We start from the raw sequence: 27991 nt of genomic DNA, 5'->3' as shown, positions 1-27991 counted from the left end.
CTATGCTTTGTTCCATTTCAACACTCGATGAGCCTTGATCGATTCGTGAAATTGAGAAAATATTTTTCTGCATGCTCCGCATTTGTAAGGACCGTCTACATCATCGCCATTTCATCCGTATAATCATCCTTGATGGAAGAGTCGTCAGACATCGCGATGTAGTTCTTGTACAAATACTCCATGTGTGAATCTATTGCTTCAAACAAAGGATAAAAAAAATAGCACACGCATTTCACCGAACACTTGACGGGCATGGTGACCCCTGCGGATGGCATTCGTAGGGGTGGATGATACCTGCATGACGGATGGACGAGAGATGAAACGACGGGGCAGGCAAAGCGGTGTGGCGACTGGGTGGAGCGGGCGATGTCCGACATGAGCTTGGCGGGTGGCCGGGCGGTACATCGGCTGCCTCAACCACGGAGGAAATGGATGCAGAGCAAAGGAGAGCAAAGCGGGAGGGACGGAGACGCAGGCTTCGCGTGTGGTTTTGTTGGGCCGAGGGTGTCGGAATTCTACGTGACAGAGGTCTAGTCTCCCGCAAAGCCGCCCTAGTTTGGTTCTAATTTACGAATAAACGAACACGTGGACGCGTCCACGTTGAATGGTAAAGTGCGTTGAAACAGATCGATCCGGACGTATGCAAGCTATTTCAAGGTCGAATTTGGAGATCCCATGAGACCTCTTTCTTCACTCCTCTCCAATAGGCCGGCCGTTACTCAAAATGCCAACGCATGAACAGGGTTTTCGTCGTCAGCACCATCCATCACAAAAGCATGGCGTGCCACTAGACCTACCCCGTCAGCCAAACCTGCCGTGCAGGGGTGGTACATCCCGTTTCCGGTGCACTCCACCGCGCACACATGCATACATTGCCATGAGTCACCCCCAAGACCACAAATCTGGCTGCAGTTAACTTCCCATTCCTTCCCGCCGTTTTTCTGCACGCATTTGCGGGCGTTTCCCTCCTATATTTTCTCCGGTAACCGGGGGAGGTTGGCAGCAGCAATACGAGGGAAGCCAAACCTGACGCCATCGGGTGATCCAATATCAACTCACCTGTGACTACTAAACGAAGGAACTGCAAATTTGGCCAACCACCGCCATGTTAAAAAAGGAAGGGTATCAGCAACCTCCGTCTTATCTATCCGGTAAAGTGCTGCATTTCTTTTTTGCAGATCATGTTAACAGTTTTCTTTATATGTTCTTTCTCTGTCTATTTTAAAAAGCCGTAACCTTTTCTTATTTTTTGAGCTCTCCGCTTTCCTGCTCTTTCCGGTTGGGTTCATAAGTCGGACACGGGATTTACGTCTTTGATTTGATTAATAAAATATGTATAAAATGACACAAAAGCTATACAGTTAGAAATAACATTCGTCAACGAATTTAGAGATATATTTTTAGAAAATATAATACAAGTCTCCCTAGTTTTTTTAAACTCTACCCTGTACATTAATTAATTAATTTGTTATTATGATCATTTTATACTGCAAACGCCATGCATCACGAATAACCATTAGAAATAACACTCTCAGACTTATTATGAAAACTAAATTTAGCAATCTGATGCACTAACTAGCCTCTTAATTTTAGCCAGCTTAAAACTTTTGAGAAGACTTATAATGGCTAAAGCTTCCTTCCTAGTTAAATTGAAGACTTAAAAACTTGCAGATATGAGAATGTCGCCAATAAATATATCCAACGCCTCACGCTGCTTCAGTGATGTATCCATCACATCAAAACATGTTAATTGCATTATTAATCTTACTTTGAAAACAAAATGAAATTGTATTAAACACAATTAAACTTGGGATCAACATTAATTAATCTATGCGTAAAATCAATGATATATGACTTAGATGTGCAAATACTTACGGCACATCTAGACATGCTTTAGCAAAACTGATAATGTTACTGTCTGTTTCTCAAAAAGAACGATAATATTACTGTCTAACTGGACGTGCGTGCACGCACACGATTACTAGTCTTTGGTAAGCAACACGTGCTGATTATTTTTTAAGAAAGTACCGATTTTACCAAACGAAAACATGCCTTCTTTGGTAACCAATAAGCGCTGATTTTTTTTCTTTTTTGAGAAAGTACCGACTCAATTGGCAGCTAAAGTCCGATTTTTGACATGTAATCACAGCGATTGTGTATAAAATATTTGTTGTCCCGTTGCACCGCACCGCAATTATCAGTCCAGCAAAAGAAAAAGACCGACTCAATCAAAAAAAGAAAAGGGAAAAAGAAAGAGATAGCATGTGGCTTGTGTGTCATTCCTCACTGGCTTGGGCTTTGCGAGTTAGGTAGAGTTTTTTTAGCATGATGTTTGCCGGCACTGCCAAAAAACTGCCTGCAGTGGAGTAGCAGGAGGGTTCATCCAGCCACACACAAACACTTTGCGCGGAGCTGGGTGGGTGTCACTGGCCGCACCAATCAGCACCGGCTGAGTCGAGAAGCATCATGGTTCATGCGTCCGTCCTGCTCCCGGTCCTTTTCCTTTTTTTTCTCAATCAAATTATTAAAGAGAGATAATAAAATTATTAAAGAGAGATAAGTGTAGCCTGGCCAGTAGTAGTGTAAGTGTACTCGTTGGTGCTGCCGGGTGCATAAAACCAAAACGGGCCGCCAGAAATATGCCGGGGATAATGGTAACTGGTGGTAACGGACGCGCCCGTCAGCTGGCAGCGGCGTGCCCGGCGCGTGCCAGAGCGTGCTGCCAGCCCGCCCGGAGCCGGAAGCCGCCCCAGTTCATGTGCGCGCCGGACGCGGTCAGAGACACAGCAACGGCTATATTAGGACAGTCAATCACCGCTATTCGATCCACCGCGGCACCAGTTTCCTAATACTACTAGTCCTCCTCCGACTCCTCATACTCCGAGTTTCCTCATGGCCACCGCACACCAGAGCGACGGCGCCGCCGCCGCCAACGGCAAGAGCAACGGCCACGCCGTGCCCCCCGCCGCGAACGGCGAGAGCAACGGCCACGCCGAGGCCGCTCCTGTGAACGGCGAGAGCAACGGGCATGCGGCGGCGGCGGCGGCGGAGCCGGAGGAGGCGGTGGAGTGGAATTTCGCGGGGGCCAAGGGCGGCGTCCTGGCGGCGACGGGGGCGAACATGAGCATCCGGGCGATACGGTACAAGATCAGCGCGAGCGTGCGGGAGAGCGGGCCGCGGCCCGTGCTGCCGCTGGCCCACGGGGACCCGTCCGTGTTCCCGGCCTTCCGCACGGCCGTCGAGGCCGAGGACGCCGTCGCCGCCGCGCTGCGCACCGGCCAGTTCAACTGCTACCCCGCCGGCGTCGGCCTGCCCGCCGCACGAAGGTAACACAACAAACAATTTCCTTTTCGCGTGCTGCACCGTAATCTATGCATGCGCATGTGCCGCTTTCACGTGTCCGTCCACTGTTCCTCTTTCCCTATGCGTTCAGAAATTTGACCTTCTTCATCAGTTAAAAAAGGAAGAAGAAATTTGACCTTCCTGTACCTTGTAAAAACAGTGCCGTGGCAGAGCACCTGTCGCAGGGTGTGCCGTACAGGCTATCGGCCGACGACATCTTCCTCACCGCCGGCGGAACTCAGGCAATCGAAGTCATAATCCCGGTTCTTGCCCAAACCGCCGGCGCCAACATTCTGCTCCCCAGGCCAGGCTATCCAAACTACGAGGCGCGCGCGGCGTTCAACAAGCTGGAGGTTCGACATTTCGACCTTATCCCGGAGAAGGGGTGGGAGATCGACATCGACTCGCTGGAATCCATGGCCGACAAGAACACAACTGCGATGGTCATCATAAACCCAAACAATCCATGTGGCAGCGTTTACTCCTACGAGCATTTGGCCAAGGTTTTACAATTTACATCCTTTGCCTTGCTCTGTTTGAATATGGATTCAGTGCGCCTGCTGAATTCTTCTTGCTAATCGTGTGCTGACGTTGTTCAATTAGGTCGCAGAGGTGGCAAGAAAGCTCGGAATATTGGTGATTGCTGACGAGGTATACGGCAAGCTGGTTCTGGGCAGCGCCCCGTTTATCCCAATGGGTGTGTTTGGGCACATTACCCCTGTGCTGTCCATAGGGTCTCTGTCCAAGTCATGGATAGTTCCTGGATGGCGCCTTGGATGGGTAGCGGTGTACGACCCCAGAAAGATTTTAGAGGAAACTAAGGTACTAACTCTATCATTCTTTTCATATGCTACTATGGGGATTAATTAGTACTCTGTTATGCTAAATTTGTACTGACTATCTTTTGGTAGATCTCTGCATCTATTACGAATTACCTTAATGTCTCAACGGACCCAGCAACCTTCATTCAGGTCAGTCTTCGGTATTTACTCCTCCTTGTCCTATTTTGCTCCGGTCCCTATGTTGTAGGTAGCCCACGGGCATGTCAAATGACCGGCTTGAAGTAAGTATACATAGATTTTACTGAGTTTGAAAGTCGAAGTCAAACATGATTGAAGAAAGATACATATATTTGTGGTTATTTACCTTTGTTTGCTTTGATTTGATAAAATAAATAAACATAAAAACTGAACCGACTATTGAATAGAACTAGTCCTTATAAAATACACATTGTATTCTTCTCGGTCGAGTATGTAATATATCAGAAATTCTTTTAGAAAATGTACATTGTAGAGTATACCATTATTTTCAGAATTTCTTCACCTACAGCAGCTTCTCTTGCATCTTCAGATTTTGATATCCTTGACGTTATTGTTCTCTTATGATTCACATGCCTTAGTTATTGATTTTTGTACTATCAAATTGCTTAGGCGGCTCTTCCTCAAATTCTTGAGAACACAAAAGAAGATTTCTTCAAGGGGATTATCGGTCTGCTAAAGGAATCATCAGAGATATGCTATAGACAAATAAAGGAAAATAAATACATTACATGCCCTCACAAGCCAGAAGGATCGATGTTTGTAATGGTAAGCCTGTTTTATAGAGTATAGTAAAATGTTTCCTTAGGGAGTGTCAATAAGCATAAACTTAATTATATATGATTAAATTCGAACTGCAATGCATCCAAAATAACTAATTGAAATTTAAATTACATTTTTCTATGGATATATGCAAAGATGCATGTATTCGAAGAATAATAACGAGAGCTAAAGTTCTTCTAGGACTAATCACCTTGATATCATTTGTCCATTTTTATTGTTTCTGTGGAATGATACTGATCAAATCATATTACAGAAAGATTTATTATAGTTTTTAGAAAAAATGATCAATTTTCCACAATTGTGTATTAACTTCCATGTAAACAGGTGAAACTGAACTTACATCTTTTGGAGGAGATCCATGATGACATTGATTTTTGCTGCAAGCTCGCGAAAGAAGAATCGGTGATTTTATGCCCAGGTAGGACTGCATTTTCTCATTTAAATACAGAAATTAAATGTATGGAATGATCGTAATTTTTTTGTTATACTGAACAACAGTATATATATTGTGAGAACATTAGATTCTGTTTGACTGATATATGCTTCTTAATTGTAAACACATATTCTAATGTGTTTTTGGACTGTATAGGAAGTTCTTAACAATTTCCGAGATAAGTACGCATATAATGATTACCATATATTATATAACTGCGTTAGAATATTCTTTGTTTTTATGTGAAGACTAACATGGCTTGTACTTCTCCTTGTTTCTTGACCTGGTGTCGTTTCTATTATTATATGTTTGTGCTGCTCACAAAAAGTTATGAAGCAAATGTTTGAAATGATTATTAATAATATACTTTTGACAATTCTCAAAAACAGAACTTATGTATGTATGCCTCTAAAATGCAGGGAGTGTTCTGGGAATGGAAAATTGGGTCCGCATTACTTTTGCTTGTGTTCCATCTTCTCTTCAAGATGGCCTCGAAAGGATCAAATCCTTCTGTCAAAGGAACAAGAAGAAGAATTCAATTAATGGTTGTTAGTTGTACATCTGACTGAAGCTGTAAATCATTTTCAGTTATCCCGATCTATATCTTTCAATAAAATGGAACCTTTAGTTCTCTATGAATAGAAGTCAACATCTCCTTGAATATGTTATGGTTGCCATGGCCTGGACGAAACAATAGTGAATGTTAGTGAAGTTACATTGGTGTCGAAGATCTTTAAAGTTTGTTTTTTGGGAACTTTAAGTACACGTTCTCCTTTTTTAGAGAAAATGCATATCGCCTGACTTTATAGATAAAACCCAACAAGCCAAATCATAGAGTAACAAACAGGACCAGTTCACAACCATAGAAAAGAAGTCTTAGTACAGCCGACACGACAGAAGGCACGCAGGCCTAACGAAATAAAACATGAGACGAAACACCAAAAGTCACACTCCAAGGGGCTGGCTGGAACGGGCGGCATGATGGAGGTTCAAGGCAGTCACACGGATCTTGATTATGAAATCAGTGAGCATCTTGAAGTCCGTCAGCCTAGACAGCGGCTTCCATTGCTGTAAAAGGGCAGCCATTTTGTACAGACAATCAGCTGGACAGTTAGGAAATACATGTTCAATAGTAAACTTGTTTCTAGTGGTCCAAAAACACCAAGCAAAAGCAGCAAAGGCGAACCAGGAGACACGGGCTCATTGGCCTACTAAAGAATTTGCATTATTCAAGAGATCCACAGAACTCTTGGGGGGCCAATTGCAATTAAGTCAGGAGCGAACACAGCTCCAGCCAAATTTGGCAAAATGCAGTTAAATAGAATATGTTCAGTGTCTTCGGTCTTTCCACAAAGAGCACAAGCTGCATTGGCATTACCGTGCCTCTTGATAATTTGGTCACTAGCTGGAAGTTTACGTTTAATCGCTTGCCAAAGGAAAATCTTAATTTTCAGAGGGATCCAGGAACGCCAAATTGCCTTTAAAAGGTTGTCCCGACGCCCAGCACAAAGACGGGAGTAGAGTGACTTAACTGTAAAATGATCAGAGGGGGAGTGGGGCTAGGTGATAGAATCGGTATTCTCCGAAAGCACGGGGAAGCAAGCAGTGAGTTCCTGTCGACTATCCAACTCTGCAGAAGGCAGGACCCGTCTAAAATCCAGATCCCAGTTACGAAAAGCTAGCTTCGTGATGGAGCCTAAGGGATCAGAAACATAAGAGAAAAGGACTGGGAAGGAACTAGCTAGAGGGCCGTCTCCAAACCACCAATCAAGCAAAAATCTGGTTGACTTACCGTCACTCACCGCAAATTTGACCAAGCTTCTAAATTCATTGCGAACCAACCCAAGGGCCCTCCTGAATTGGGAGCCACCTCTCATGTAGGCAAAAAATGGTGTGGTATTTGAAAAGTACTTAGCTTTGAGAATTTGGATCCAAAGTGTCTCGGGTGGCTCATTATAGATCAGCCACCACCATTTCATAATTAGGCGCTTATTCATGATAGACATGTTAGTGATCCCCAACCACCCCAAGGTTTTTAGGTTTGCACATAAGTTTCCATCTAACCATTATGTATTTTTTTCTTGTTATCCGCCGAGTTCCAATAGAAAGCACTACGGTCTTTGTCAAAAGCCTCATGGTTAGACACAAAAAGCCGGTAGAAGCCCATGATGTATGTAGGGAGGCTCGATAAACTATAATTGATGAGGACCACCTTCCCAGCCGAGGTGTGGTGTCTACCACGCCATGATGCAACGCGAGCAGCGATTTTTTTTCTTCGTGGCCTGAAGGTGTCGGCTTTAAGGCTTAGGGGTGAGATGGGCACTCCAAGATAGTGAGTCGTAGGGAACGAGCCCAACTTACAGTTAAGCAAGTTGGCCGCACGGATTCGAGCCTCAAGTGAGCAGCCCAGAACGAAGGCCTCGCTCTTAGAGAGGTTAATCTTTAGGCCAGAAAGTTGTTCAAAGCAGAGGAGGATAAATTTAAGGTTCGCCAGTTGAAGCTCGTCATATTCCACCAGGATAATAGTGTAGTCCGCATAATAAAGGTGGGAGATGCCATTCAGGAACACATTCTCTCAACTTATGTTGAAGCACTTTGTAAACAATTGCAGATTTGGCTTTATCATAATATGGATTAAACTAGTCGGATACTTTGCAAGCACAAACCCTAACTATGTTAGTTTCACTAAGGTGGGTTCGAGGGCAAGGATGGATTGGCTGATGATATCCCCAATCACCTGATTAGGGATAGTAATTTTTTGTTGTTTGGTTGGGTAGGATTGTCTGGGTTAGGGCATCTCCAACACCGACCCTCAAACCACCCGCATCCGTTCGGACCGCGGAAGCCATCCAACATGGGCCTGTATCGGTCCGCGGCGCAGTCTGGATGTACTTTCTCCCGCAAACCGGAGACAAATATGGGGTGGGGGTGGGCTTTGCGGGTGTCCGGACAGCACCCACGCCCGATTCTTACCGCCCAGGCCCACCCAAGCCCCCTCCCTAGCCCGCCAGCGCTTCACGCCCGAAACGGTCAGCGCCACTCTAGAGCGTCACTGCCACATTCATGCCCGGCTAGAGCGGACGCGACCGCTCACTGGTGTCGGCATTGAAGCGACGTGTCGGCCGGGAGAGATCACCCTTGCCGCTTCCCGGTGCAAGTGAGTATTGCGTGTTCAAACGACACGACGGTCGCCTGTCCGTCCATCTACCACTCACATTAATGACACGCGGCTGCTGAGGCGGCTACTCCGGCGCCACCCGTCCGCCCATCTGCCGCCCACCATTGCTATATAAACTGCTGCCCCGGCCATAGCCGCAATCATCCGCCCCCGACCCCTCTCCTCATAACTTCCGCCATGGATTCCTCCCCCGTCAAAGCTCTCTATGACAGGCTGACGCCGGACCAAAAGAAGATGACCGCCATTGCTAACGAGTGGCTGGCCGACAGGTAGCCGGAAGATGAAGACGTCCCAATGAAGGACGTGGTCGATGACAAGCCGGCACCACCCTCCTTGTCGCGCCACCCTCTCCGGGGCATTGCACCATAACTATCGGCGAGGCTCGTGCCCATTACATGGACATGGTGCGGGAGGAGCAGTTCCAGGAGGCGTAGGCCAACGCTGTCTACAACCACCAACTCCTCCAGGAGCACCTGCAGGCGGAGGAGCAGCCCGTTGCCGGCAGGGTGATCGCATCGGACGCGGACCCGACGGAGCAGTAGGCGCTGCTTGAGTCCTACCGCTCTGCCCGCGAGATCCGCCTCACCCGCTGGCGGTCGGCGGAGGTGGCGTCCTCTGTTGGGGAACGTAGTAATAATTCAAAAATTTCCTACGTGTCACCAAGATCAATCTAGGAGATGCTAGCAACGAGAGAGAGAGGGAGTGCATCTTCAACCCTTGAAGATCGCTAAGCAGAAGCGTCACAAGAATGCGGTTGATGGAGTCGTACTTGCGGTGATTCAAATCATGGAAGATCCAATCCAAGCGCCGAACGGATGACGCCTCCGCGTTCAACACACGTATAGCCCGGGGACGTCTCCTCCTTCTTGATCGAGCAAGGGGAGAGGAGAAGTTGAGGGAGAGCTCCGGCAGCACGACGACGTGGTGGTGGAGCTTGCGGTTCTCCGGCAGGGCTTCACCAAGCACTACTACGGAGGAGGAGGTGTAGGAGGAGGGAGGGCTGTGCCAGGGGAAGGGGTGCGGCTGCCCTCTCTTTCCCTCACTATATATAGGGGAAGGGGGAGGAGGAAGCGCCCTAGGGTTTCCCTAGGGGAGGGGTGGTGGCCATAGGGAAACCTTAGATGGGTTTGGGCGCCCCCACCCCTAGGAAACTTGGCCCCCAAGCCGGGATGGGCGACTGCCCTAGGGGAGGTGCCCCCACCTCTCCAGGTTACGTGAGATGGGATGGGAGGGGCGCACAACCCCTTAGTGGGCTGGTGTGCCCCTCCCCTTGGCCCATAAGGCCTCCCAACGCTTGCCGGGGCCTCCGAAACTCCTTTCAGTCATGCTGGTCGTCACCCGGTACTCCCAGAACAATTCCGGACTCCAATACCCTTTGTCCAATATATCGATCTTCACCTCCAGACCATTCCGGAGCTCCTCTTCATGTTCAGGATCTAATCCGGGACTCCGAACAACCTTCGATAACCACATACTATTCCCATTACAACTCTAGCGTCATCGAACCTTAAGTGTGTAGACCCTATGGGTTCGGGAACTATGCAGACATGAGCGAGATAGCTCTCCGGCCAATAACCAACAGTGGGATCTGGATACCCATGTTGGCTCCCACATGTTCCACGATGATCTCATCGGATGAACCACGATGTCGGGGATTCAATCAATCCCATATACAATTCCCTTTGTCTGTTGGTATGTTACTTGCTCGAGATTCGATCGTCGGTATCCCCATACCTCGTTCAATCTCGTTACGGCAAGTCTCTTTACTCGTTCTGTAATACATGATCCCGTGGCTAACTCCTTAGTCAGATTGAGCTCATTATGATGATGCATTACCGAGTGGGCCCAGTGATACCTCTCCGTCATACGGAGTGAAAAATCCCAGTCTCGATTCGTGCCAACCCAACAAACACTTTTGGAGATACCTGTAGGGCACCTTTATAGTCACCCAGTTATGTTGTGATGTTTGATACACCCAAAGCATTCCTACAGTATCCGGGAGTTGCACAATCTCACGGTCTAAGGAAATGATACTTGACATTAGAAAAGCTCTAGCAAACGAACTACACGATCTTGTGTTATGCTTTGGATTGGGTCTTGTCCATCACATCATTCTCCTAATGATGTGATCCCGTTATCAACGACATCCAATGTCCATGGTTAGGAAACCATAACCATCTATTGATCAACGAGCTAGTCAACTAGAGGCTCACTAGGGACATGTTCTGGTTTATGTATTCACACATGTATTACGGTTTCCGGTTAATACAATTATAGCATGAACAAGGAAATATAATAATAACCATTTTATTATTGCCTCTAGGGCATATTTGCAAGAGTCTCCCACTTGCACTGTCGGCGTTCTGGGAACGGGGGTCCCTAGACTTGCCTGCCTGCGGCCTGCGGCGTGGCTCGAAGGGGGGCCCAGCACGGCCCATCTTCATCAACACAGACTCAAGACCCTCGCGAGGGGCCAAGCCTCGCGGGGCGGACGACACGGAGCTTCCTCAGGCACGGCCTCATCAGGCTGGCTCACGAGGAGGCGGAGAGATCAAGGCGGGGTACCTCACGAGGTGCCCGTGACGCAAGCCATGACGACCAAGGGCGCCAGCCCGCACAATGTCCTCCTTTCCTCTTTGGTGCAAAGGGGCAAGCGCAGCCGCGGAGTACCGAGGCATCAGGCAAAGGTTGCCATTTCGGTGCAATGAGACCAAGACCAGGAGGACTGCAAGACGGAGGTCATCGTGGAGCCCAAGACAACATCACCACCAGAGCTTTGTGCAGGCGAAGACTACTTTTGTCAGGATAGCTGGTACTAGCTGTCCCCCTTCAAATTAGCCCGCCATTGTTGGCTCCCTTCCCGCTCAATATTTGGGAAGAGGACCAGGGCCTCTATAAATAGGACTAGCCACCCCAGGGTAGGAGGATGGAGGATCGAGTATCAAGGATAGAGAAAAGGGGGGAGATCGAACCAGAGGGAGAATCGAGAAGAGAGAGAGAGAGAGAGAAGGGTGATTGAACTCCTCCCAGCAGTTCATCGCCCCAGCCAAGAACAGACTCTCACGAGGCTGTTCTTCCTTGTATTGCCCATCATCATCAGCCCAAGAGGCAATCAACCACATGACACACTGGAGTAGGGTATTACACCACAACGGTGGCCCGAACCAGTATAAACCCTGTGTCTCTTGTGTTGTTCTTTCCATAGCTTAGATCTTAGCAAGGCGGAGGGGTGCAGGTAGTTAGAAGGCGAAATCTCCGTGCGCACCCCAGTGTTCGAACCACAAGGGTCAGCCGGAACCCGAAATCCGACATTTGGTGCGCCAGGTAGGGGTGCACCAGAGTTTTCCATTCCGCCACCGCCACGACCTGCCTCGCGATGAGTAGCGCGTCGCCCGCTCCGGCCGCCGGTGCCAGCACGGGGGCCAGGGGGCTCCGAGCCCTGGCCACAGCCCTGCAACGGGTACGGTGGCCGGACAAGTTCAAGCCAACGACGCCGCCACGCTAAGGCGGTGCGACTGATCCGCTGGCCTTCTTGCTGGCGTACGAGGAGGCCAACCTCGAAGCTGGAGGTGACGATAGGGTCATGGCCAACTGGCTCCCCATGGCCCTCACCGGCGCTCCGCGCGCATGGCTGCTCCACCTGCCGGCAGCCTCCGTGGCCTCTTGGGAAGAGCCCCGCGGCCTTTTCCCCGCCCATCACGCTACACCAACACCCCCGGTCGTCGCGGCCCTCCTGGGAGGCTCGCAGGCGCCGCCTACAAGTCACCACGTCAAGCCGTTCATCCGCCGGGTCAGCGCCGCTTCCATGCGACAGGGGGCTCTCCCGGACCGGGCGGCGCCCAAGGCCGGCCCGACCTTCAGCTCGGAGGACCACCCCTCCAACTCGGCCTGCTCGGGTGCGCTCCCCATGCTGTGTACCCCCACCATCTGCCAGGTGGCCGTCACCAGAACTCTCATCGATGGCGGTGCGGGCCTCAGCATGCTCTCGGTCGAGACCTTCAACCTCCTCTGCATACGCCTGGAATGGCTGCAACCCAGCCGGCCCTTCTCAGGCGTTGGGGGCGGATCATCCAGCTCCTTGGGACAGATCCGGCTCCCAGTAACCTTCGGCACCTACAACAACTTCCGCACGGAGCTGGTCGACTTCGACATCGCCCCCATCGGCCTCCCCTACAACGCCATCCTCGGCTACCCAGCGCTGGCCCAGTTCATGGCCGTGACGCACCCGACGTACAACCTCATGAAGATGCCCGGGAGCAGCGGTGTCCTCACCGTGCACGGGGACACCGGAGACGCGCTGCGGGTGCTCAAGCTCGCCTTCAAGACGGCGGCGTCGGCACAGCCCGCCAACTTGGAGACCCCCGAGCCCAAGGGGGCTGCACCCGCCAAGAAGAAACAGTTGTTTACCCAAGACAAGGCAGAAACCAAGCAGATACCCGTCGATGAGGACGGGTCCACCAACGCCACTTTCACCATAGGCGCCAACCTCGAACCCGAGCAGGAGGAGGCCCTGGTCGGGTTCCTGCGCGTGAACAAGAAGGTATTCGCTTGGGAGCCTGACCAGTTGGCGGGGATCCCTAGGAGTGTAATCGAGCATCACCTCAACGTGTGCCCCAACGTGCGCCCTGTGAAGCAGAAGGCAAGGCGGCAGTCCACAGAAAAGCAGGCCTTCATCGTCCAATAGACCCGCAAATTAGAAGCCGCTGAGGTCATTCGCGAGGTCCGATACCCGGATTGGTTGGCCAACCCTGTCGTTGTGCCAAAGAAGGGAGGGAAGCGAGGCGCCAGAAGGCTAGGTCATGTACTTTGATGGGGCATTCTCTAGGCATGGCGCTGGGGCTGGGGCGGTGCTTATATCGCCCACTCAGGACAAGCTCTACTACGCTGTGCAGCTCTGTTTTCAGCAAGGTGAAAAGGTCTCCAACAACATAGCGGAGTATGAAGGTTTAATAGCGGGCTTGAAGGCCGTAGCTGCCCTGGGGGTGAAACGCCTCACCATCAAGGGCGATTCGCAACTCCTTGTCAATTTCTCCAACAAGGTGTACGAGCCGAAAGATGAGCACATGGAAGCCTACCTTGCGGAGGTCCGCAGGATGGAGAAGCAGTTCTGGGGGTTGGAGTTGCAGCGTGTGCCCCGTGGCACCAATCAGGAGGCCGACGACAACGCCAAACGGGCGTCCAGGCGGTTACCTCAGGAGCCTGGCGTTTTCGAGAAGCGGCTCTTCAAGCCCTCAGCCCTGCCGTCATTGTCAAACACGGCTCAGCCTCGGGAGGAGCTCCCCTAGCCACCTGCCTCAGGAGCCCGGCCTGTGGCCCGGCCTCAGGAGCACGCCTGCTCCTGACGATGGAACCTCAGGAGGGGTGCTGGATCACGGAGCTCCGGAGTTACTTAACACAAGGGACCCTGCCGAAGAAGGAGGAGGAAGCGGAGCGTGTGGCACGGCAGGCCACGGCATACTGCATCAAGGATGGAGAGCTCTACCGGAAGCGACCAAACGGTGTATCCCTGCGCTGCATCTCCAGGGAGCAAGGAAAGGAACTGCTGGAAGATATACACGGCAGAGACTGTGGACATCATTCATCATCACGGACCCTCGTCGACAAGGCGTTCCGCAGTGGGTTTTATTGGCCCACCGCACTCAATGACACCGTCGAACTAGTGAAAGCTTGTGAGGCCTGCCAGTTCCACGCCAAGCAGATCCATCAGCCGGCAGGAGGCCTGCAGACTATACCCCTTTCGTGGCCATTCGCAGTCTGGGGGCTGGGCATCCTGGGCCCGTTTCCTCGGGCGCCAGGGGCTACCGCTACCTCTACGTCGCCGTGGACAAGTTCACCAAGTGGGCTGAAGTAGAGGCCGTCCGCACCATCCCCGCGGGTTCCGCGGTCAAGTTCATCAGGGGCATCGTGAGCCGGTTCGGGGTGCCGAACCGCATCATCATGGACAATGGTTCGCAGTTTACCAGTAACCTTTTCAAAACATACTGTGCTAACCTTGGAACGCAGATATGCTACGCTTCGGTGGCGCACCCCCGAAGCAACGGCCAGGCCGAGCAAGCCAACGCAGAGGTCCTGAGGGGCCTCAAGACCAGGACGTTCAAGAAGAAGCTGGAGGCCTGCGGCAGAGGTTGGTACGACAAGCTTCAGTCCGTGTTGTGGTCCATCCGCACAACCGCGACCAAGCCGACTGGAGAGACCCCGTTCTTCCTGGTCTACGGAGCCGAAGCGGTCCTCCCTCACGAGGTCATACGTCGCTCCGCGCGGGTCCTGGCATTCGACGAGGCGCAGCAGGACGCCATGCGGGGGATGGACCTCGTGCTGGGGGAGGAACGTCACCGAGAAGCCGCGCTGCGAGCGGCGAGGTACCAACAAGCACTGCGACGATATCACTACCGCAACATCCGCCCCAGAACTCTCGAGGTAGGAGACCTCGTGCTCAGGCGGGTTCTCTCCAGGGAGGGATTGCATAAGCTCTCTCCCATGTGGGAGGGCCCGTTCAAGGTTGTTCATGTTTCCAGGCCCGGCTCCGCGCGCTTGGAGACTCAGGATGTTCCATGCGTTCTGGACCGGAGCGCCGGCCTCAGGCCCTGGGGCTCCCTCCCACGCCCAGTGGCAGCACTTAGCTCCACGCTGGTGAGAAGACGTCGAAGACTAGATTAGGTGCCGGACGCGGCTTTTTCATTTGCTTTCCGCAGTTGGCTTGTTCATTCTCATTCGAAGTTTTATTGAAGCTGTTGCCGTCTTTGGCTTGTGGTTCTTCGAATTTTCACTCTCCTGCCTCGATTTCTCTTATGCAAGGCCTCGCGAGGGGGCCATCTGAGCGCCCTCGCGAGTGTCCCTGTCCTAGTCATTCAAAGGTTTCGCGACTTGGGTCCATTACAAGAGCACCCCTCCAGTCCGTGCCCCACGGGCACCGCGGCACGAACACATGGCCTGGGTCGGTCGCCCCCCACGGCTAGGGCCGGGAACTATCCACGCGCGGGCACGTAGCCGGAAGGCACGATAACGGAAGAAAAATGATGATTAACAGCAATAACCCAAACATGCCCCCGCGGGGCTCCACACTACTGTCTTTTTACGCAGGAAAAAGGAAAAGAAAGAACAAATCAGGCGCAGCTTGCCTCACACCGGCCTGCAGGGAAGACTCGAGTTGCCTCCGGGGCTCAGGCCAACTCCCTCTCGCGCTTCACCGAGGCGCGACGGCGGGCAGACACGCTACCACCTCCCAAGCAGATACGACGGCGTGGAGGCTGACCGCGGCCACCGCTAGAAGAGTCGCCGCCTGAAGAAGAACCGGAGAAGCTTGGGGAACCCTGAGCGCCGCCAGTCATGCGAGCGCTGTCCTCTCCATCATCGCCGGAGCTGGGTTCCCGGCCGCGGTCGTCGTCCTCAGGGCAGCACCCTGCACGGCGACCATCTTCCCCAAACACCCTCACGTAGAGGGAGGCATCGCAGTCAAACTTGAAGTGCAGGGTGCACCGACGGCTCAGGCCACGCGCGCGGGCAAACGTCTGCCAACCGCGGGCCAAGGCTAGGCTCCCGGCTGCGGAGACCTCCAGTGAAGCCCATGAGGCCCGGCTGCAGCAGCCGTCAGCCTGGAGCCAGAGGCCGCCCGGGGAGCCGACCGGGAGCTCGCCGAGGAGGAAGCGAGGAAGTGGAAGCCGGGTGCTAGTCGGCTCCGCCGACCACACAACGAACTCCGGCAACACCTCTGCAGCGCGAAAGCGCGGCCTAGGGGGACGCGCGACCGAAGCGCGCCCCCCGGCCGCAGCAGTCCGCCCGTCACCATGCTGGAAATCGTCTCTGCGGCCGCGGGGAGCTGCCGTGGTGGCCACAGGATGTTTGCGAGGGCGCCCTCGGCCGCGCTTGGGCGGGGGAGAGGCAGGCTCTACCTGGCGAGCCTTCCCCTTCTCTGCGGCCGAGAACCTCCTCGACGGGGCCATGAAGAAGGAGAAGCAAAGGGGGATGAACTGGAAGGGCGCGCGCCATTCCGTACTTATGACCGGCGAAGGCCAACCGCCGACCTCCACGATCGCAGGTAATCATGACCCGCTTTGCATGCAGGGACTTGTCCAATCCGTGCAGTTGCCGAGGCGCCATGGGGAAGTGGAGGCGCTCACGTCCAATCAACCGCCACGCGGCGCCCAAGGCCGCAGGCTGTTAGGGCCCGCGGCGCTTCGCTCTTGCCCTTCCACCTTCCTGCACGGCCAAGTCTGGGCGCGCCTTAGGCCCGGGGGCTACTATCGGTGTTCTGGGAACGGGGGTCCCCAGACTTGCCTGCCTGCGGCCTGCGGCGTGGCTCGAAGGGGGGCCCAGCATGGCCCATCTTCATCAACACAGACTCAAGACCCTCGCGAGGGGCCAAGCCTCGCGGGGCGGACGACACAGAGCTTCCTCAGGCACGGCCTCATCAGGCTGGCTCGCGAGGAGGCGGAGAGATCAAGGCGGGGTACCTCACGAGGTGCCCGTGACGCAAGCCATGACGACCAAGGGCGCCAGGCGGGCGCCAGCCTGCGCAGTGTCCTCCTTTCCTCTTTGGTGCAAAGGGGGCAAGCGCAGCCTCGGAGTACCGAGGCATCAGGCAAAGGTTGCCATTTTGGTGCAACAAGACCAAGACCAGGAGGACTGCAAGACGGAGGTCATCGTGGAGCCCAAGACGGCGTCACCACCAGAGCTTTGTGCAGGCGAAGACTACTTTTGTCAGGATAGCTGGTACTAGCTGTCCCCCTTCAAATTAGCCCGCCATTGTTGGCTCCCTTCCCGCTCGATATTTGGGAAGAGGACCAGGGCCTCTATAAATAGGACTAGCCACCCCCAGGGTAGGAGGATGGAGGATCGAGTATCGAGGATAGAGAAAAGGGGGGAGATCGAACCAGAGGGAGAATCGAGAAGAGAGAGAGAGAGAAGGGTGATTGAACTCCTCACAGCAGTTCATCGCCCCAGCCAAGAACAGACCCTCGCGAGGCTGTTCTTCCTTGTATTGCCCATCATCATCAGCCCAAGAGGCAATCAACCACACCACACACTGGAGTAAGGTATTACACCACAACGGTGGCCCGAACCAGTATAAACCCTGTGTCTCTTGTGTTGTTCTTTCCATAGCTTAGATCTTAGCGAGGCGGAGGGGTGCAGGTAGGTAGAAGGCGAAATCTCCGTGCGCACCCCAGTGTTTGAACCACAAGGCTCAGCCGGAACCCGAAATCCGACATGCACTACAGTCAATAATCTATTTACATTGTGATGAATTGAACACCCATAGAGTTCTGGTGTTGATCATGTTTTTTCCGTGAGAGAGGTTTAGTCAACGGATCTACGACATTCAGATCTATAAGTACTTTACAAATATCACATGTAGATACCGCCACGATGCTTTGCTTGCAACTGCACCAGCTGACTGCCCCACCTTTCAAAATGTACATGTATCCGGTTTGTGACTTGGAGTCATCCAGATCTGTGTCAAAGCTAGCATCGACATAACCCTTTACGATGAGCTCTTCGGCACCTCCATAAACGAGAAACATATCCTTAGTCCTTTTTAGGTACTTTAGGATATTCTTAACCGTTGTCCACTGTTCCATTCCGGGATCACTTTGGTACCTCCCTACCAAACTTACGGCAAGGTTCACATCAGGTCCGGTACACAGCATGGCATACATAATAGAGCCTATGGCTGAGGCGTAGGGGATGACACTCATCTTTTCTCTATCTTCTACCGAGGTCGGGCATTGAGCTGTGCTCAATCTCACATCTTGCAATATAGGCAAGAACCCCTTCTTGGACTGATCCATATTGAACTTCTTCAATATCTTGTCAAGGTATGTGCTTTGTGAAAGACCAATGAGGCGTCTCGATCTATCTCTATAGATCTTGATGCCTAATATGTAAGCAGCTTCTCCAAGGTCCTTCATTGAAAAACACTTATTCAAGTAGGCCTTTATGCTTTCCAAAAGTTCTATATCATTTCCCATCAATAGTATCTCATCCACATACAATATGAGAAATGCTATAGTGCTCCCACTCACTTTCTTGTAAATACAGGCTTCTCCATAAGCCTGTATAAACCCAAACGCTTTGATCATTTCATCAAAGCGAATGTTCCAACTGCGAGATGCTTGCACCAACCCATAGATGGAGCGCTGGAGCTTGCATACCTTGTCATCATTCTTAGGATCGACAAAACCTTCCGGCTGCATCATATACAATTCTTCCTTAAGGAAACCCTTAAGGAATGCCGTTTTGACATCCATTTGCCATATCTCATAATCATAGAATGTGGCAATTGTTGGGGAACACAGTATTTCAAAAAAATTCCTACGATCACGCAAGATCCATCTAGGAGATGCATAGCAATGAGAAGGGGAGAGTATGTCTACGTACACTCGTAGACCAAAAGCGGAAGCATTATGAAACGTTGTTGATGTAGTCGAACGTCTTCGTGATCCAACCGATCAAGTACCGAACGCATGGCACCTCCGCGATCTACACACGTTCAGCTCGGTGACGTCCCTCGTACTCTTGATCTAGCTGAGGCCAAGGGAGAGTTTCATCGGCATGACGTCGTGATGACGGTGATGATGAAGTTACCGATGCAGGGCTTCGCCTAAGCACTACAACGAGATGACCGAGGTGGAATTCTGTGGAGGGGACACCGCACACGGCTAAACAATAAACTTGTGTGTCTATGGGGTGCCCCCCTCCCCCATATATAAAGGAGTGGAGGAGGGAGGGTCGGCCCTCATAGGGCGCGCCCAAGGGGGGAGTCCTACTCCTAGTAGGAGTAGGCTTCCCCCTTCCTAGTAGGAGTAGGAGAAGAAGGAAGAGGGAGAGAGAGGGAAGGAAGGGGGCCCACCCAATTCAGATTGGGCTTGGGGGGCACCCTCCACCTGGCCGCCTCCTCCTCTCTCCCACTAAGGCCCAATAAGGCCCATTGACTCCCCGGGGGGTTCCGGTAACCCCCCAGTACTCCTGTAAATGCCCGAACTTATCCGAAACCATTCCGATGTCCAAACATAGCTTTCCAATATATTGATCTTTATGTCTCGACCATTTCGAGACTCCTCGTCACGTCTGTGATCACATCCGGGACTTCGAACTACCTTCAGTACATCAAAACACATAAACTCATAATACCGATCGTCATCGAACGTTAAGCGTGCGGACCCCATGGGTTCGAGAAATATGTAGATATGACCGAGACTCATCTCCGGTCAATAACCAATAGCGGAACCTGGATGCTCATATTGGTTCCTACATATTCTACGAAGATCTTTATCGGTCAAATTGCATGACAGCATACGTTGTTCCCTTTGTCATCGGTATGTTACTTGCCCGAGATTCGATCGTCGGTATCTCAATACCTAGTTCAATCTCGTTACCGGCAAGTTGAAGGAAATATGCCCTAGAGGATTGAAGTAAGCTGAATTGGCACCGGTATGCCCTACTTCTGAAGTAAATATGCCCTAGGGTCACACAGACGTTGGAGTGCCAAATCCAGAGGCAGGGGGTGGCCACACAGAACCATACTACAGGAAGGGTCCTCTATCCAAAGTTGATCACCAGCTACCGACAACTTGGACTGCCTACCTCAGTATGCGTCAGGAGATCTGAGACCCACAGGTGCATCATCAACTGCAGCAGGATCTGGTGGAGCACCTATGGAGGCTCAAGGGCGACGCCGGGCTCGACGTGTGATGAAATATGAGTTTTTATTTGTTGAACTATATAATTTGTATTGAACTATTTGTTGTTGCACTATTTTGTTGAACTATTTGATTTTTTGTGATGAACTATGTGATAAAAAATATTTATGTTCATAATTGAGCGCCGAGCCACAACGAACCACGCCGAATATGGGCCGATTCTCGCCCATATGGGGCCTTTATCACTAAAAAAAAGACACATCCGTGACATTTTGGGCTGAACGGAATTTTTTTCTCTCATACATATGACACTTCTATGACGATAATTGTGACAAAACCCGGTATCATCATAGATGTGGTGGGCTCCTACTTCTATGACAAAAAATCATGACAGAAAACGGGCTTTTCATCCTGGGCGGGCCGGAGACGCAGCTGCATGACATTCTTTGGGCTGTCCATGACGGAAAAAACCATGGTAGAAGCGAGGGCGAGGAAAATTTCGGGGAGTTCCCGGTTACGGTGGGAGGTCGGGGGCCGAGCGATGCGCGTTTCTCTCGTACAAGTACGCGTGTGCGTGCGAGACGTTGGCTCTAACTGAACCCGAGCGAGGCGTTGGGCTCTAACTGAACCCGAGCGATTGCACTGCAGGCTACGCGTTACTGAACCTGAGCGATCGATCGATGGCTGTTAACTGAACTCGATCGAGCGATTCCTTCGCTACTGCTGCTAACTGAAGCTGATCGATGCTACCTCTAGATGAACAGTGAGTGTTGCGCGGGGGGGGGGGGGTGGATGAACAGTTCCCGGTGGGGGTGGATGAACAGGACCCCGTGGTGTTGCCTCTGGATGAACAGGACCCCGATCGATCGAGCCGGTTGGGGCTGGATGAACAGGACCCCGTGGAGGGCTGGATGAACAGGACCACCCCGTGGAGGGCAGGATGAACAGTAGACGGTGGAGGGTAGGATGAACAGTAGCCCGTGGAGGGGTGGTTGAACAGGAGCCCGTGGAGAGGGCTGGTTGAATAGTAGCCGGTGGAGTAGCGCGCGGTGGAGGGTGGATGAACAGGAGCCCGTGGATGAACAGTCGCAGGTGGAGGCTGGAGGAGGTCGACGGTGGATGAACAGTAGCTCGTGGAGGCTGGAGGGGGTCGATGGTGGAGATGAACAGTATCCCGTGGAGTACCGTTTTGCGGTACGCCACACCCCTCCCGATGAACAGGACCCCCGTTTCGACCGTAGCGCTCCAACACAAGTCCATTTCGTCCGTTTTGCGGTACGCCACACCCCTCCCGATCAACAGGACCCGCGTTTCAACCGTAGGAGGTCCGTTTCCTCCATTTTGCGGTACGCCAGACCCCTCCCGATCAACAGGACCCCGTTCCAAACGTAGGAGGTCCGTTTCCTCCGTTTTGCGGTACGCCAGGCCTCGTTTCCATCGCCTGTTCCGTCCAAGCCCTCCCGATGAACACGACCATGCATTCCGTTCCGACCCAGCCGGTTGGCTCCCACGCGTTCCGTTGTCTCCCCATGAACACGGCGCATTCCGTTGCCTCCCCATGAACACGATGCATTCCGTTGCCTCCCCATGAACATGACGACGACGTTGTTTCTCCGTTCTGACCCAGCCACGTACACGAGCCCTGGCCGTACGTATGCGCGAGTAGGCGTTCGAGACCCCGCTCGTATGTACACATACGTGGCCGTATTTTCTTTCTTGCACCCTAGCCGTTGTACGTACGTGTACATGCTACGTGCGCGCCTCTACTACGACACATGCGCGCCTCTACTACGACATGTGCGCACCTCTACATCGACCAGTATGTACGTACATGTTCGCGACCAGAATGACAATGCTACGTACGCTTCGACCAGGTGGGTCCCAACTGTCAGGCACTTCCTTGCCTGCGAAGATGTAGTTGGTGGGTCCCATCAATCAGGGGGCGAATCGTTTTTTTGCCCGGACGCACTTCCTTGCGTGCGAAGATGTAGCTGGTGGGTCCCAGCAGTCAGGGAAACGTTTTTTTCATGAAATACAGTGGCCCGTCCGGTGGGTCCCAGCTGTCAGGTGCAGGAATCATTATTTTCCGCGTAATAAGGAGGCACTTCCTTGCTACGGCCGTGGACCCAGCTGTCAGCCTCTCCACGTACAGTCCATGTTTGATGGAAGTCGTTCCTTGACCACGTTGACCACGCCGCGCCGAGAGCACCAGGGCGGTGGACGACGGTGAGGCCTAGGAAGGGGACGACACGGAGGCAGGGAAGACTCGGCAGTTGTTTCCCACGCGGAGGGGAGTACGACTGTACGAGGGTTTACTGATTCATCTGCCGTCGCCGGAGAATAACAACAGGTGTGGGTGAGTAGAGGGATGGCTAGGCTAGCGATGGGAGTACGGTCGGGCGGTGAGGCCTGCGCAGCAGCACAGCCGACTGCGAGGAGGAGGGAGCAGGCAGTCCCGCCGGCGCTTGTTTGAGCGGCTGGAGCAGGAAGAGCAGAGATTGAAGAAGCACGACGGCCGTTGGATGGACATCTAACAGTCAGTGCTTGTGCGTCAACCTTTTTTTAGGAAAGCCTCAAATCTGTAGAAAACAGCATACAGCCCATCTGCCATTATTTCTAATAATTTACAGCCCATTTGCTAATTCTTAAGGTTTTTTTGGAGCCCATATTCTTTTTGTTAGCATTACAGCCCATATTGTGGAAACGGTTAAAAAATTATACGAAATTTTGCATATTTCGGTGCGGTCCGAACTGTTTTTGATCCCGAAATTTCGACTCACATTCAAACTGATTTTAAAAATAAATGTATATCAATATAAAATCCAACAAATTCTCCATGCATAAAAATTAATGTAATTTAAAATCTTGAAATGAAAAAAAAGATATTTGAAACTAATTGCCGGTTTGATGTGTTTTAAAGATGTACAACCCATTTCTCATTACTGATGGGCCATTTTCTCGGCCAGCCGAATGAAAGCTCTCCTCGTCTTGAAAGATTTGCAGCCCAACATGCTTGACAAAGCGACTTACTTGGCAAATCACAAAAAAACTGGGTTGTGGCCGTGGACCCAGCTGTCAGCCTCTCCACGTACAGTACTCTTCCGATGGAAGTCGTTCCTTGACCACGCTGATCACGCCACGCGGAGAGCACCACGGCGGTGGACGACGGCGAGGCCTAGGAAGAGGACGATGCGGCAGTGGAAGTCCGCGCGGAGAGGACTACGAGGGTTCACTGGTTCGGCTGTGGTGTGAGGCTGCCGTCGCCGCAGGGCCTGGCCAGCGGTGGGAATAGTAGGGGGCGGTGAGGCCTTTGCGGCAGCACAGCCGGCCACGGGAGGCAGGAGCATGCAGCACGATCGACGCTGCTTTGGGCGGCTGGAGCAAGAAGACCAGAGGTTGAAGAAGCACTACGGCCGTTGGATGGACATCGTACGGTCACTAGAGCTAGAATCATTCATATTGACTAAGTTGACAAAGCCCTTCGTCCCCGTCAACTTAGTAGGCCCACAAGTCAGCCTCCTAGCAAGGTGGGTCCCAGCTAGCCGGGGGAGTATTCATTTTTTTGTGTGTAATAAGGAGGCACTTTCGGTGGGTCCGATCTGACAGCGGGGGGAACGTTTTTTTTGCGAAATATGGTGGCTCGTCTAGTGGGTCCCAGCAGTCAGGGGGAAACGATTTTTTTTCGCAAAATACTGGTGGCCCATCCGGTGGGTCCCTGCTGTTAGGTGGAGGAATCATTATCTTCCGCGTAATAAGGAGGCACTTCCTTGCTGCCGCCGTGGACCCAGCTGTCAGCCTCTCCACGTACAATCCACGTCCAATGGAAGTCGTTCCTTGACCACGTTGACCATGCCGCGCCGAGAGCACCAGAGCGGTGGACGACGGCGAGGCTTAGGAAGGGGACGACGCGGAGCCGGTGAAGACGCGACAGTGGATGCCCATGCGGAGAGGAGTATGAGGGTTCACTCGTTCGGCTGCGGTGTGAGGCTGCCGCCGCCGCAGGGCCTGGCCAGCAGTGAGAATAGTAGGGGCGGTGAGGCCTCCGCGGAAGCACAGCCGGCCACGGGAGGCAGGAGCAGGTGGCACGACCGGCGCTGCTTTGAGCGGCTGGAGCAAGAAGACCAGAGGTTTAAGGAGCACTACGGCTGTTGGATGGACATCGTACGGTCACTGCAGCTAGAATCATTTATATTGACTAAGTTGACAAAGCCCTTGGTACGTCAACTTAGTAGGCCCATAGGTCAGCTTCTGAAACGATGCGCCCCAGATGTCAGGGGGAGGAATCATTTTTTGGGCGGGTGAAGCTAGAATATCCGAGATTGAAGAAGAAGCACGTCATCCATTGGATGGACATCCAACGGCCACTGCTGCTAGAACCGTGTGTTGACTATAAGTTGACAAAGCCTTGCATACGCATCAACTCTGTTTTTTAGAGGACACGTCAACTTAGAAAGGCCAGAAGTGTGTGGCAGAGAACTTATAGCCCATTTGAGATTTGTAAGAATGTGTAGCCCATTTTTGAATTCTAATGGAATTTACTACAGCCCATTTACAGTTTGTTAAAAGTACAGCCCATTTCAACCAACTGTTCAAAACAGAATTCAATAAAATTTCCCATATTTTGATGGGATCCGAAATATTTTTATCCCGAAATTTATAGTCAGATTAAATACAATATAAATTTATATTACGTAAAAATCCAACGAAACATTGCCCTCGCAGCAATTAATGAAATTAAAATTTTCAATATCCAAAAATAATATTTTATAAAGTAATCACGTGTTTGGTGCATTTTTTATAGTTACTGCCCAGTTTTTATAATTACATCTCATTTATTATTTCTTAAAGCCCATTTTCTTGTTAAGCCTAATGCATCCCTCCTAGGAAAGATTTGCAGCCCAGCGGTGCGGAGAATGACAACTTGACCTTGCCTGGGTATTCCTAAAAAAAAGTATAGCTGGGCTAGCCATTTTCAGCTTGAAAAAAAATTAATATCTGGGCTGGATATCTGGCCTGGGCTAGACGGGCCACGGCCCGCCCAGTTAATACCTGCAGTGATGTTTTCGTTGTTGTTCGGAGGAGAAAAATTAATATCTGGGCTAAACATCGAAAAACTCTGCAGTGCTCACACCTCAAAAACACAAATACTGCTCGAGCTGCTTGGTCCCAGCTGTCAGCCGCTTCTTGTGCAATTCTCTCGTTTATTGACTACTACATAGGTTGAAAATGGTGTGGGACCGTGATGTCAGGAAACCAGGGGGAAGAAAAATAAATTACTCCAGCGAGCTTCCACCTCTGCCTCGTTGTCTCCCGTGGAAACCCCTTTCCTCCCTTTTTTTTTGCTCGGGAAGGACCAATGCATGCAGCACGTCCATGCGGTTATTAGGCAAGAAATAAAAGCGCTTTACATGCTATGAATTACGATGGCCTGCATGGGTAGCTAATAAGGCATCCTCTTAACTGCTGTGATTAAATGTTGTGTTTAGAAGAGAGAAATATTCTTCTTTTCCACCAATCTGCTTGCACCTAGGTCGTGATGTACCTTCTAATACGACTTATTCACCTAGACGGAGGGAGTATAGTTTTATACATACATATATATATATATATATATATATATATATATAATAAGGAGGCACTTGCGTACATGAGGCTATGGACCTGGTGGGTCCCCATTGTCATCCTCTCCAAGTAAAGTCATCTCCTCGCCCGCGCGTGCTTTCCGCCCGAAACAGTCAGCGCCGCCCGCCCCGCTTCCCGGTGCAGGCGAATGCTCCACCTTCAAATGACACAAGTGTCGTCCGTCCGTCCATCTGCCGCCCACATTAATGATACGCGGTTGCCGAGGCGGCTACTCCCGCGCCACACGTCCGTCCCTCCGCCTGCCCACCATTGCTATATAAACTGTTGCACCGGCCATAGCCGCAGTCATCCGCATCTGTTCCCTTTCTCCTGTCCACACCACTACTGCCCACCATGGCTTCCTCGCGCTCCAGCGCTCTTCGGGACGGGCGGATGACGGACCACAAGGAGATGGCAGCCATTGTTGTCGACCAGCTGGCCGGCAGGCAGCCGGAGGACGACGACGTCCTAATGGAGAACATGGTAGTCGATGATCCGGCGCCAACCCCCTCCTCCGCGCCATCCTCGCCAGTGCATTGCACCATGACCATCGACGAGGCCCGTGCCCAATATATGGACATTGTGAGGCAGATGCGTTAGGAGCAGTTCCCGGAGGCGCAGGCCGACGCCGCCTACAACCACCATCTCCTCCAGGAGCACCTGCAGGCGGAGGAGCAGATCATCGTGGAGCGGGCGGAGCAGGAGGCGCTGCTCGACTCGTACCGCTCCGTCCGCAAGGGCCGCCTCGAGCGCTGGCGGTACCGCATGCAGGTGGCGGAGGCTGCGGCCGCCTACAAAGAGGCTAGCAAAGAGGGCGATGAAGCAGGCGAGGCACTGTTTGGCGAGACCGAGGACGGGGCAGAGGACAATGCCGGCTCCGATGAGTCCCCGCTCCGCTGGCGTCGATGAGGCCCTTCTTTGCCGAGGCCCCGCGGCACGAACAACGAGGCAGAGGACATCGCCGGCTCAGCCGAGGCCCCACCCTGCCGGCAACGCGGGGGAGGATTTCCACCGCTCCGCTGAGGCGCCGCCCGCTGGCAACGAGACAGAGGACATCGCCGGCTCCGCCGAGGCCCCGTCCCGCTGCCAACGAGGCCGCGCCACACAGAAAACAAGGAAGAGTAGAACACGGTAGGTCGCTGCCGCTCGGGTCCAAGTAAGGCCACCGCTGCTACCCTCCTGTTGAAGCCAAGCTAGGCAGGTAGACCATTGACGGCCGTTTAGCTTCTTGGCGGCGACATGGAGTCGGGGAGTTCTGCTGGAGAATAACGCTGCTTCTACTTAACTGCTGGTGCAATTGGCTGACTGACACATGGGCCCAACAGGCCACATGTCAATTACGCAACTGCACCTGCAGTTAAGTCACTGAAGCTTCTGTTCGGCTCAGCGGGACATAGGTGGGTAGCTTCGATTAATTAATTATACCTCCAGCGCACCCCTTTTTAGTTGAAGAATATATGAAATGTAATGAAATATGGCATGTTTATATGAAATCCGACCATGTATGAATGAATTTATTTCAATTAGTTCGAATTCCTGTATCACTGGCATTGGATGAACATGCAAAACAATACGTACTAGCATTATTCCCAGGGTGATCACCTCGTTTGCAGCAATTTCACATGTACTTCCTCCGGTCCTTTCTAGTCTGCATACAAGTTTTGTCTGCAGTCAAAATATCTCTACTTTGACCAATCTTATACAAAAAAGTATGCACTTTCACAATGTGCGAAGTAAAAAGGAACAGAAGGAGTACAAAGAGTTTGAGCAGCTTTTTAGCATTTCTGTACATTGCAATCAAACACACAGGCCTGGCAATTCATAGAGAACACTCAAAACAATCGATGATTATGCATCTCAGCGACTCACATGTCAGAGGCAATATTTACTTCACAACTAAAGAATAAAGAAAAAATTGATCGACGCTGCTGACAGCAAAGGGCGTCCCATTCGAAAATATCAAACGCATGTCTTGCTAAAATCAATGAGCAAAATTTGACAAGGTTGTCCCATTCCAAAATATCAAATGCCTACGATTGTGGAATGGGCAGGGTTTGCCATCAGTTCGGACATTGACATGGCACCTCGTGCTAAATAAACCAGCTGCTCTTTTTGTGCAGTTCCACCAAAATCAACCAAATTTGCGCGTAGCTTGTATGATTTCGCCCTTATATGTTGC

General features: G+C 51.8%; 1 protein-coding gene across 1 annotated transcript; it reads left to right on the top strand.

Moving 5' to 3' along the window:
• Window positions 1-2659: 2659 nt before the first annotated feature.
• On the top strand, window positions 2660-6039 carry LOC125521156 (nicotianamine aminotransferase A). Its single transcript, XM_048686205.2, has 7 exons — window positions 2660-3326; window positions 3503-3845; window positions 3946-4164; window positions 4254-4313; window positions 4773-4928; window positions 5268-5361; window positions 5796-6039. The coding sequence occupies exons 1-7, from the start codon at window positions 2893-2895 to the stop codon at window positions 5927-5929; spliced, it is 1440 nt and encodes a 479-aa protein (XP_048542162.2). The 5' UTR covers window positions 2660-2892; the 3' UTR covers window positions 5930-6039.
• Window positions 6040-27991: the final 21952 nt, after the last annotated feature.

Source organism: Triticum urartu, chromosome 1A (genome assembly GCF_056163025.1).
Source record: "Triticum urartu cultivar PI428250 chromosome 1A, HENAU_Tu73, whole genome shotgun sequence".
Lineage (NCBI taxonomy): Eukaryota > Viridiplantae > Streptophyta > Magnoliopsida > Poales > Poaceae > Triticum > Triticum urartu.
Note: the sequence above shows the minus strand (reverse complement) of the source record. Positions and strands in the feature narration are given on the sequence as shown.